The sequence below is a fragment of the Salmo salar genome, chromosome 24 (genome assembly GCF_965601325.2).
Source record: "Salmo salar chromosome 24, fSalSal1, whole genome shotgun sequence".
NCBI lineage: Eukaryota > Metazoa > Chordata > Actinopteri > Salmoniformes > Salmonidae > Salmo > Salmo salar.
Window position 1 is genome coordinate 21,149,628 of NC_138314.1, and position 12,864 is coordinate 21,162,491.

General features: G+C 41.1%; 1 protein-coding gene across 1 annotated transcript in view; it reads left to right on the plus strand.

Moving 5' to 3' along the window:
• LOC106585610 (glycerol-3-phosphate acyltransferase 4) overlaps positions 1–10,535 on the plus strand; it is a 42,624-nt gene extending 32,089 nt beyond the window's left edge. The window contains exons 11-13 of the mRNA XM_014172018.3: positions 2,179–2,307; positions 6,516–6,595; positions 8,675–10,535. Coding sequence (XP_014027493.1) covers positions 2,179–2,307; positions 6,516–6,595; positions 8,675–8,783 — 318 coding nt within the window. The 3' untranslated portion in view covers positions 8,784–10,535. The remainder of the gene's footprint in view (positions 1–2,178; positions 2,308–6,515; positions 6,596–8,674) is intronic.
• Positions 10,536–12,864: the final 2,329 nt, after the last annotated feature.

Here is a 12,864-nt window from a genome sequence, read left to right on the forward strand (position 1 = left end):
CAGTCACAACATTTTGCAGACGGTTATTGTCAAGAAAATAACTGTCGGTCTCACTGTAATTGATCTTTAATTAACATAAACACATTTAGCATCTCCTGGCTTCCACACAAGCCACTGATGCAGACCTATGGAACATCTAAGTTTTAAAAAGTCTAATAAATCAATTTAATATAGCCTTCACCTTCACAATAAATCCATTATTTATTGTAGACAGGTCTAAAGAAGCATGATATGAAGAAAATGTAGTCTATTTCAGAAGAACAGAATAGCATCCTCTGAGTTGTCCTTATGTTAGGTCCTGATCTGGCCATGCCAAATGGCTGTGGACTACACTAGTTCATTTAGCAGACAAGATTTGTTTAGAATTCCGTGGCATTATTTTATAGTATGAAGAATACAATTGAACAAAGCTGAATAAAATAGAAAAATATTTTCTCCAAACGATTTGGGGGAGTGTGCCCATTCAGCTATTCTGTGTTAAGGGGTTAACAAAGAAATAAGTACTCCTATATGCTTAATTTAGAGTTATTAATGTAACTTTAGTTGTTCTACAAACGTTGGCCTATATGTTTAGATTTTTAATACATTTTAAGGCTGCATGATGCATGACTAATGATGATTTGAAAAAAGTCGCTTGGAAGGCATGAGCTCTGCTTAGTTTTTTTGCGCCGGTTGTACACACTACATCAGTCTGTCATTCAATTTGACAAGCACTTGATAATGCCCAGAATTTCAGGGTGGCATCCCCTTTGTGTGCCCGTAATGCATCCTAAAAAAATCCATGCCTTTTGCGGCCAGTGGCCATTGTGCGCTTCTCCCTGACTGCTGAGCTCTCTGAATCACCTCTAACTCACATGGCTCTCCATCACATGATCGGGTCTTTCTCACAGGCTACAAGTGAAGACAGACACATCGGGGATGCAACTGTGCGCATCCTTATCCAATTCCAAGGTGCATATTGAAGATATTGGAAGAACTCTCCACATTTACTTTTCGTTAGCCAACAAGATGAGTAGGCCTAACGAACAGCAAAAGCACTAGCCTATGTCAATCTACTATCCCCATAGTACAAAAATCGATGCAACAGATCAGAATATTTAGCTTAAAATGTTGATAAACTATTAGGCTATTTCTTCACATTATAAGCGTAGCAATGCTCACGTGGTAGTAGGCTAAAAGTGCAAATGTCCCATTAGTGGAAAACGCCATTATCAAAAGTGACCGCAAATGCAACTATTCATGTAATGCTTTTATTATAAAGGTGAATTTTTATGGTGAAAATGATCTTTCCCAAACTTGAAACTCACGTGCTGCTTATGTATGCCAGTTAGACTCTATGCCCGTTGTAAAGCAGATTAATGTGCTTAATTTTAAGAAGTTATTTGGCCACTTTAGTTGTGATACAAACCTTATCAAAACATATAGGCCTATGAGCAGGCTACATGAGGTGTGCGACTATGATTAGAAAAAGTCACACAAAAAAAGGCATTGTTTCTTATGCTGGGCATCATTCACGAGTGAGAATATATAATTCACAAGTGATAGGCTAATATTGTCACTTATCAGACTATTCTTGATTTAATCTGGTCTTTACATATACTAAATAATATATATGTGAAATTTGTTGTGATTTAGAATGGACCATTATCATATATGGAAACGGGCGGCGGGAAAAAATACATGTCATCTATGCACTCAAATAGCGAATGGAGGATGCTTTTCGCGTGGTTCATTTTCATGCCAGCCAGGAAGGCTATACTCCTGTTGTAAATATAAGCAATGTGCTTAATATTAGGAAAGTTGAGAAATAGATATAGTAGGCCTAGCCTATACAAAGCTAATGAGTGCTGAGTACCAGGCAGTTAGCAAGTTTGGTAGGCTACTAATGACCATCAGTAGCATCAGAGCTTGAAGAAGCCTAATTACCTTGGCTAAATGGTCACATGGAATTTGACTGCCTTCATGAGTCGTGACCGCCGGTGTGGCGGTAATACGGTCACCGCAACAGCCTGTATGTATGTATGTATGTATGTATGTATGTATGTATGTATGTATGTATGTATGTATGTATGTATGTATGTATGTGTGTGCATGTGTGCATGTACATGGGTGGTGTGTTTTCCCCTCTGTCTTCCAATATTAATCAGTATTAAGTTCCTGTCCCTCCGGTCCCAACAGTACGACCCCCGCTTTGGAGATGCCTTCTGGAACAGCAGCCAGTTTGGGATGGTCAACTACCTGCTGAGGATGATGAGCAGCTGGGCCATTGTGTGCAGTGTGTGGTACCTGCCACCCATGACCAGAGAGGTTAGTTTGGGAAAAACCTCACCTTTTTTATTTTAAAATCTATTTTTCTCAGAAATATCACTGACAGGTTGGAGGATAGCTGTGACATTGATTCAACACCCTAACAGGCTGACCACACCGCTCGCGTCGTGTGCGCAAGCGTTGCAAAATAAATGTACGAATCTTATGTTATTCAATTATTGCACCCACACTGCTCGCGCGCGACAACGAGCATCTGCGTTGCCAAGGGCTAAAATAGAAGTAATTCCTATTTCTGACGCAGATCGCGCTGCAAGTCCTGCCTCTCCCATCTCCTCATTGGTTTATAGAAGCAGGTACCCACGTGCCATCTCCTCATTGGTTATACCCACGTGGGTGATTGAAAGACGAACTGTGTTGCCGGTCGGTGTAGTAATACTATGAAAGTTTAGATGCCAATCACCATATAAGTTCAAAGATGAAAAAGCCTGGAAGGAGAAGAGATGACTAGAAATTATTCGGTTGACCGTTTTATGTGTGGATTAATTGTCGGAGTAGAGGACCTTGTGCATTTCAGGTAAAATAACAACTCAGTGTTTATATCAGGACAAATTAGCTAGCAAGTGCAAGCTAACTAGCTAAATTGCCATAAATGTTTAATGCTTTTCGACCTTTCCCCAAATGAATGTAATTGGTTCAGAGTTTGTTTTGATATTTTAACCTGTGTGTCGTGATCGCGTTTGGTGTAGGGGGACAAAATAAATGTATGCACGATGGCGCACACGCGCAGCCGGTTTGGGTTCCGTCTAAGAGCTTATGTTTTTTCCTGGCCATTGTGCATTGTTTGATGGCAGTTAAATTATATTTTATTAGCACGCTCTAGCCCCAGTGAAGTTAATACTGTCAATATTTTAGAAGGTGTAGTCAAGCTAACCTCCCTGAAGTTAGCTGTTTCGTGTGGATAATATTAGTACCATTGCACAGCCTCTCATTTCAATCCACCAGTGTTATTAATATTGAATGGATGCATATGATGCACTCCTTTCTTTGACCTCATCTTGGCATGATTTACCTAGGACATGCTCATGTCACCCAGAGTTTGCATTTCTGATGCAAATAAATCCTGGTTTGAGTCGGTTTTCAAATCAGCATTCACCTCCTTTAATATTTAAGGTTGAGATGGCCTCTCCCAGCTTCCACCACTGATTTAAGGAAATGTGATTCAAAGCAGTATTTTGAGAGGCTAGTATGGCTGCCTCCTTTAGACATGCAGGCTTATACACTTGCTGGTTTGTCTCATGTTGGGTTGTCTTTCAAATAAAATGTTATTTGTCACATGCGCCTAATACAACAGGTTTAGACCTTACCTTGAAATGCTAACTTACAAGCCCTTAACCAATAATGCAGTTCAAGAAATAGAGTTAACCTCTCTAGGGTAGGGGGCAGTATTTGCACGGCCGGATAAAAAACGTACCCGATTTAATCTGGTTATTACTACTGCCCAGAAACTAGAATATGCATATAATTGTTTGATTTGGATAGAAAACACCCTAAAGTTTCTAAAACTGTTTGAATGGTGTCTGTGAGTATAACAGAACTCATATGGCAGGCAAAAACCTGAGAAGATTCCTTACAGGAAGTGCCCTCTCTGACCATTTCTTGGCCTTCTACACTCTCTTTATTGAAAACTGAGGATCTCTGCTGTAACGTGACACTTCCTACGGCTCCCATAGGCTCTCAGAAGGCGGCAGAACGGTGAATGATGACTTTGCAGCCCATTGCTGAAAAACAGTAGCGCATTTGGATAGTGGTCGATCAGAGAACAATGAGACTGGGGGCGCGTGCACGAGCCGACACCATGTTTTTATTTTTTAGTCTTTGAACGAAAACAGGGTTTCCCGGTCGGAATATTATCGCTTTTTTACGAGAAAAATTGCATAAAAATTTATTTTAAACAGCGGTTGACATGCTTCGAAGTACGGTAATGGAATATTTAGAATTTTTTTGTCACGAAACGCGTCGTCACCCTTCGGATAGTGTCTTGAACGCACGAACAAAACAGAGGATATTTGAACATAACTATGGATTATTTTGAACCAAACCAACATTTGTTATTGAAGTTGAAGTCCTGGGAGTGCATTCTGACGAAGAACAGCAAAGGTAATCCAATTTTTCTTATAGTAAATCTGAGTTTGGTGAGGGCCAAACTTGGTGGGTGTCAAAATAGCTAGCCCGTGATGGCGAGCTATCTACTCAGAATATTGCAAAATGTGCTTTTGCCGAAAAGCGATTTTAAAATCGGACATAGCGATTGCATAAAGGAGTTCTGTATCTATAATTCTTAAAATAATTGTTATGTTTTTTGTGAACGTTTATCGTGAGTAATTTAGTAAATTCACCGGAAGTTTGCGGCGGGTATGCTAGTTCTGAACGTCACATGCTAATGTAAAAAGCTGGTTTTTGATATAAATATGAACTTGATTGAACAAAACATGCATGTATTGTATAACATAATGTCCTAGGAGTGTCATCTGATGAAGATCATCAAAGGTTAGTGCTGCATTTAGCTGTGGTTTGGGTTTATGTGACATTATATGCTAGCTTGAAAAATGGGTGTCTGATTATTTCTGGCTGGGTACTCTGCTGACATAATCTAATGTTTTGCTTTCGTTGTAAAGCCTTTTTGAAATCGGACAGTGTGGTTAGATTAACGAGAGTCTTGTCTTTAAAATGGTGTAAAATAGTCATATGTTTGAGAAATTGAAGTAATAGCATTTCTAAGGTATTTGAATATCGCGCCACGGGATTCCACTGGCTGTTGAGTAGGTGGGACGATTTCGTCCCACATACCCTAGAGAGGTTAAGAAAATAATGTAAATATTACGGGTGGCCATTTGATTAATTGTTCAGCAGTTTTATGGTTTGGGGGTAGAATCTTTTAAGGAGCCTTTTGGACCTAGACTTGGCGCTCCGGTATCACTTGCCGTGCGGTAGCAGAGAGAGCACTCTGACTTAGGTGACTGTCTTTTTGGGCCTTCCTCTGACACCGCCTAGTATATAGGTCGTGGGTGGCAGGAAGCTTGGCCCAGTGATGTACTGGGCCGTACGCACAATCCTCTGTAGTGCCTTACGGTCAGATGCCGAGCAGTTGCCATACCAGGCAGTGATGCAAACAGTCAGGATGCTCTCGATGGTGCAGCTGTAGAACATTTTAAGGATCTGGGGACCCATGACAAATCTTTTCAGTTTCCTGAGGGGGAAAAAGTGTTGTTATGCCCTCTTCAGGACTGTCTTGGTGTGTTTGGGCCATGATAGTTTGTTGGTGATGTGGACACCAAGAAACTTGAAACTCTCGACCCGCTCCACTACAGCCCTGTCAATGTGAATGGGTGCGTGTTCGGTCCTCCTTTTCCTGTAGTCCGCGATCAGCTCCTTTGTCTTGCTCACTTTGAGGGAAAGGTTGTACATTAAGGCTGATTGCACAACCAGAGCTTGACAAAGCCATTTGTGCTAGGATTGTGGATGTGCACTTAATGTATGTGACTTGGTATAAGGAATTTAGATAATGATTTTAGAGTCTTTTGAGCCGGGTGTGGATGTGAACTTGGTCAGGCCTCGCTCATGAAAAACAGGAAAGGGTCGTGTACAACCATCCAGTTCTAAAACATGATGTTCAGAGGCAGGGGTTGGCCAGCTTTGGGGCTCTGGCCATTGACTGACCGACCATCCCATCTTGATGTAGAAAGCAGAAGGAGGGAAGTTTGGGGAGTTTTCCTTTCTCTAAATGTCAGAGTGGAAGGAACTCAGTGGGCTAGGATCCAACTGGTCCTCAGAGGTACCCTGCCCTTTGATCAAATGTTCCACCTGCTGTTTGAATGGAAACTAGTACTTAGAGCAGGCTTTTGGAGCAGCCTCCAGTCTCTCTGTCACCAGGGGATCCTAGTTACACAGCATCACACAGACGCAGATCAATCCATATTTAGAGATGATTCTCTTTCCTCTGATGCATGGCCCATGAAATGCATTGTGCTTTATTCAATATCCCAGTTTATCAAACTGTACTTGATACTACACTACATGCCAATTTTGCCCATTAGTGGCTGTAGCCAATAGAAAGGATAGCTGTTGGTCATTTATACAATATGTGCAATAAGACCCTTTCCAGGACATGTCTGATGCTCAGATGGGCAAGTCCCCTTTGTGTGTCGATCTGGTCTTCATCTATGATCTTTGTCTTCCTTTCTGAACAGGAAGGAGAGGATGCAGTCCAGTTTGCCAATCGGGTTAAAGCAGCTATCGCCAGGCAAGGAGGGCTGGTGGACTTGCTATGGTGAGTAACCCATAGCAAACATCTGAGAACATATGTTCACATGGGTTATACAGTGCCTTTACGAAAGTATTCACCCCCTTGGGACTTTTTCCTATTTTGTTGCCTTACAACCTGGAATTAAAATAGATTTTTTTGGGGGGTTGTATCATTTGATTTACACAACATGCCTACCACTTTGAAAATGCAAAATATGTTCTCTTGTGAAACAAAAAAACAGAAAACTTGAGCGTGCATAACAATTCACCCCCCCAAAGTCAATACTTTGTAGAGCCACCCTTTGCAGCAATTACAGCTGCAAGTCTCTTGGGATATGTCTCTATAAGCTTGGCACATCTAGCCACTGGGATTTTTGCCCATTCTTCAAGGCAAAACTGCTCCAGCTCCTTCAAGTTGGATGGGTTCCTGCTGGTGTACAGCAGTCTTTAAGTCATACCACAGATTCTCAATTGGATTGAGGTCTGGGCTTTGACTAGGCCATTCGAAGACATTTAAATGCTTAAACCACTCAAGTGTTTCTTTAGCAGTATGCTTAGGGTCATTGTCCTGCTGGAAGGTGAACCTCCATCCCAGTCTCAAATCTCTGGAAGACTGAAACAGGTTTCCCTCAAGAAGTTTCCTGTATTTAGCGCCATCCTTTCCCTCAAGAAGTTTCCTGTATTTAGCGCCAACCAGTTTTCCAGTCCCTGCCGATGAATAACATCCCCACAGCATGATGCTGCCACCACCATGCTTCACTGTGGGGATGGTGTTCTCGGGGTGATGAGAGGTGTTGGGTTTGTGCCAGACATAGCGTTTTCCTTGATGGCCAAAAAAATTAATTTTAGTCTCATCTGACCAGAGTACCTTCTTCCATATGTTTGGGGAGTCTTCCATATGCATTTTGACGAACACCAAACGTGTTTGCTTATTTTTTTCTTTAAGCAATGGCTTTTTTCTGACCAGTCTTCTGTAAAGCCCAGCTCTGTGGAGTGTACGGCTTAATTGGTCCTATGGACAGATACTCCAATCTCCGCTGTGGAGCTTTGTAGCTCCTTCAGGGTTATCTTTGGTCTCTTTGTTGCCTCACTGATTAATGCCCTCCTTGCCTGGTCTGTGAGTTTTGGTGGGCAGCCCTGTCTCGGCAGGTTTGTTGTGGTGACATATTCTTTCAATTTTTTAATAATGGATTTAATGGTGATCCGTGGGATATTCAAAGTTTCGGATATTTTTTTTATAATCCAACCCTGATATGTACTTCTCCACAACTTTGTCCCTGACCTGCTTGGAGAGCTCCTTGATCTTCATGGTGCCGCTTGCTTGGTGGTGCCCCTTGCTTAGTGGTGTTGCAGACTCTGGGGCCTTTCAGAACAGGTGTATATATTCTGAGATCATGTGACAGATCATGTGACACTTAGACTGCACACAGGTGGACTTTATTTAATGAATTATGTGACTTCTGAAGGTAATTGGTTGCACCAGATCTTATTTAGGGGCTTCATAGCAAAGGGGGTGAATACATATGCACGCACCACTTTTCCATTTTTTAAAATATTTTTAAACAACTTATTTTTTTTCATTTCACTTCACCAATTTGGACTATTTTGTGTATGTCCATTACATGAAATCCAAATAAAAATCCATTTAAATTACAGGTTGTAATGCAACAAAATAGGAAAAACGCCAAGGGCGTTAAATACTTTTACAAGGCACTGTACATATCAGGTCTGTAGCATTGTTAAACCCACCTTAGTTTTGCTCTAATGTATCACCTTGTGGGCATCACAGAATACTGTGTAGTGCAGGGTTCCCCAAAATAAGACTGTAAAAACACCAGCAAATCACCTTAGTGATTTGAATTTTGGAAATCTTTTCCAAATTATTCCCACATATAAGGGAGAGATTTTAAATGAAATTATTATGTTTTTGTCAAATATTATATCTGTTTGGGCTTCTGGTGGTCAATTTGCAGTCTACAAATTATTTGTAATTATGTTTCGGATCCCTTTACCCCTTACTCAAGAAACAATCGGCCCTTAGCTAAATCTAGTGGATGATCCCTGGTGTAATGGATTTGTGAATTATGTTGTTGTTTCTTTGTAGGGATGGAGGTTTAAAGCGAGGGAAGGTAAAAGACACCTTCAAAGAGGAGCAACAAAAGTTATACAGTAAAATGCTAGTGGGAACCCAAGAGGACCGCAGTCGTTCTTGAAGACAAATGCAAGGAGTTTAAGATGATCAGAGACCCACTTGGGGACCACAGAATGGACAGTCTAAAGGAGTTTTTGACTTGGAATACTCCCACCCTCATGTCAGGAATATTTCAGTTGGCTTTCTCGGTCACTGCCTCAGCTTGGCATTTCAAGTTCTCATTGCTGTTACAGCCCATTCTAGGCCTTGTCTCTGTCCTCTGTTTCTAATGATTTGACAATGAACTGGCCTCTACTGTACCAGTGTGTCATGAAGCTGCTCACTAAGATGGTTTGTTGTCTTCCCTGATGGTGACAAAACTGTCTTTTGAGTGACTAATGTATGTCCTTCATTGAGTTCATGTATATGTCTTGTTCTTATCATTTCTCTTTTTTGGTTTTATTATTGTTAATAGTAATAATGACAGTTATTATCATAATTGTTCTTTAAGTTACAAGAGATATGTGTGGGGATGTACTGTAGCAATGCAACATAGAGAAGTACTGTAAAGTTTGTACTGAAGGGGAAAACTGTGACCATGTTGGGAAATGCTTGAATGGCTTGTTCCCAACACGACCAAGATGGTGAGGTGCCACGTAAATATGTTTCACTTTTTTTTTATTATTTTTATTTTTTTTTTGATGAAAAAAGCCTTTTGTTTTAAAGGTCCAATGCAGCTGTTTTAATCTCAATATCAAATCATTTCTGGGTAACAATTAAGTACCTTACTGTGATTGTTTTCAATTAAAATGGTCAAAAAGAAACCAGGAAAGCTTCTTAGCAAAGAGCAATTTCTCAAGCAAGAATTTTGCTAGGACTGTCTGGGAGTGGTGAGTGGAAAACAGAAAACTGCCTGTTATTGGCAGAGAGGGTTAGAACTCTTATTTATTGGTCTATTAACTAATTTACCTCCTAGTGATGTTACCAGGCAGGCCAAGACTCCATCCCACCAAAACTTCAGGCATTCTTTTGAAACAGCTCTTACACTAAAAGGGCATTATTATCATTGTCACAATTTCACAGTATTATTCCCACCTCATAATGTGGAAATATATATAGAACACAGGAAAATCACATTTGACTGCACTGGGCCTTTAAGCATTGCATTCATGTGTAAAATATGGGAGTTATGTTAAAGTGGAGCTATTTTTATTTTTTTTCTGTTGTGAAGAATATACATTCTCAGTGACTGGTGGGGGATGTTGAAATGTAGTAGATATTCAACTTTCGTCACATCTAAACTAGCCTACCTTATCTCAATTAACACTTACTTCTGCCTCCCACCCTTATCTACCGTGAAGATACTTTCTGAGCTGTGTAAAGACTGAGGCCTCTGCCATCAACACCTCACGATAGCTGTGGTTTAAGCAGCATTGTGTGCTTTTAATTTGTTTACTTACTAATTATTTGTTATAACATGGTTAAAACGTGATATCATACCGGGCCATGGATGTGAAAAATATGCCTTGTTCCCTAGCTGCTCTATTAATACTTCCATGAAGGCTTCTCATCGTCTACTGTGGGAATTCTCATGCCAAATGCACTCCAGAAAGTGAGGGGGCCTGAAGGAGAATATTAAAGTACAGCTGCAGAGTTAGACTGATTCCCTGCGAGACTGCAGTGCAGGCCTAGTGGAAATCCCTGGCCATCGCCTTCCTCAAACTCCTGTTTGTTTCTCTCATCCCTTTATACATTGCTGTACCAAGGGTATAGACGTTTAGATCAAAGTCTGTCCAATGTTGACCAATAAAAACCCAAGGAAGAAGATATCAAAGTTGTGCAAGTTTCATTGATGTAAAATTAGATGCTAAGAGCTCTGTCAATGCAAGCTATTCTTTTCAGTACTCCTCATTAGTATACAAGAAAACACACTTGGCTTGTTGAAAAGAGTGGCCTTAGTGACCTCTGGAACCAATAAGAAGAAGGATTCCATCAGCATTCAAAGCATGAAGCTTGCATTCAGGTAAGGAAGGTTGCCAGTTCTGGCTTAGTTGACCGTACCTTTTATCCTGTACCAGGTTCCTTTCAATATTTTGTTGGCTACCTGACCACTTTTGCTTGGTCTGTTATTGATGGGATATTTGGTGTTCCTTCATACAGTATGTTCAACGAGACCCTTTCCAGAACATGTCTAATACTCAGGGAGCCAAGTCCCCTTTTGTGTGTGGTCTTCATCTATGATCTGTGTCTTCCTTTCTAAGCAGGAAGGAGAGGATGCAGTCCAGTTTGCCAATCATGTGTTACATGAAAACACACTTGGATAGGCATGTTGAAAAGAGTGGCCTTTGTGACATCTGGAACCCCTAAGAATCAGCATTCCATCAGCATTCAAACCATGAAGTTGGCATTCCATTATGAAAGTTTGCCAGCATTGGGCCTGCTGGCCGGGTGAGGCTGTACAGCTTTAATAATGGTTGATTGGGTTGAATAAATACTTTTTTTGTGGGGATCTGAATGGTTGATAGGTTTGTGCTAACCCTTGGCTTACTGAACAATATACTGTGCCCAGTTGTCCACTGCGGGCAGAGTGCCTACCTACTGTTAATTCATTTATAATGCAGTGGGCTGTGGGCCAGTAGTGCAGTGTAAGTTGTGAGGATTGAAAACCTTCCTTTTGAGGGTGATATATTCTATATCAATCCAATATCTGACCATGCACTCAGGGACGTGTTGTCCAGCCAGGACTCCTTTCTGCCAGGGTAAATTATTGCGAGTGATTTTACTGAGTACCCAGCCTGCATCCCGACAGTGAGGAACTGCCTCAGTAGCCTTTCAGGGGGAATTTCCCTTTTAGGTGGCTTTGTTTACACTGCTGATGGACAGGGCAACATAATGCTCTGCCAGGCTTCAAAGGGATTTATTGACACGGCAGGACAAAGCACACAATATGCAGAGGAGCAATAGGAAGTAGTGTGCAAACCTCAAAGGTTGGTTGTTTAAACCATGCCATGGTTTAGCAACTCGCAGCAAGCACTATTAAGGGTCCTGGGCCTCTGCCCCCTTTCTGTGCTTTACTCTGAACTATCTTTACTCTTTCTAAGCAGATTCAGACCGAGGCTAGTTCAAGACCAAAATAATGCAGCCCCCCTTGGAAGCAAATGACATGGTAAGGACAGTGGCGGGCATATCATTAGGCAGAAGAGGCAATTGTCTCAGACCTTGCATCATCATGGGGCCTTGGGAACTGGGTATAATAAAAAAAAAATACTAGTATTTTTTTTCTAACATCTCAGCAGCAGCTAAATATGCAAGAAGCTTCAAAGTTGCAAAGGAAATGAGGAGGGAGGGGGGTTTTGCCTGGCCGCTGTACCCAGGTTAATGAGGCCACATTGTCGACACAAAAGGCCCCCCAAAAAGTAAATGAATCCTTACAGCCGAATAATAATTAATAATAGATCAATTATTTATTTCATATCAATATACTTTTTTCTCATAACAGTAGAAACAAGTAATAAAAAATGTATATTTAATTTTAACAGAAAAATGACCTAATGCATTTAGTAAAAAGAAAGGTGCTGCTGATAATACTGCCATCGTCAGCGGGGCAGAGGACATGTACAGTGGGTATAGAAAGTCACCACCCCCTTTCAAAATGTTCACCTTTTGATGCCTTACAGCCTGAAATGAAGGAGCTTCAGGCCTTTATGGCAAAGACTGGTCAATGTGTTCATGTGACCACAATATCACAAGCTCTCCACAAATCTGGCCTCTATGTGAGGGTGGTAAGAAAAAAAACACTCCTCAAAAAAAGCCACTTCAAGTCTCATTTCAGCTTCGCCAAAAAGCACATTGTAAATTCCGAGGCTAAGTGGCAAAAAGTGGTCAGATGAGAACAAATTGTAACTTTTTGGCGTGAACGCAAAACGATATGTCTGGCGAAAACCCAATACATCTTTCCAGCCAAAGAACACCATTCCTACAGTAAAGAACACCATTCCTACAGTAAAGAACACCATTCCTACAGTAAAGAACACCATTTCTACAGTAAAGAACACCATTCCTACAGTAAAGAACACCATTCCTACAGTAAAGAACACCATTCCTACAGTAAAGAACACCATTCCTACAGTAAAGCACGGCGGTGGCAGCATCCTGCTGTGGGG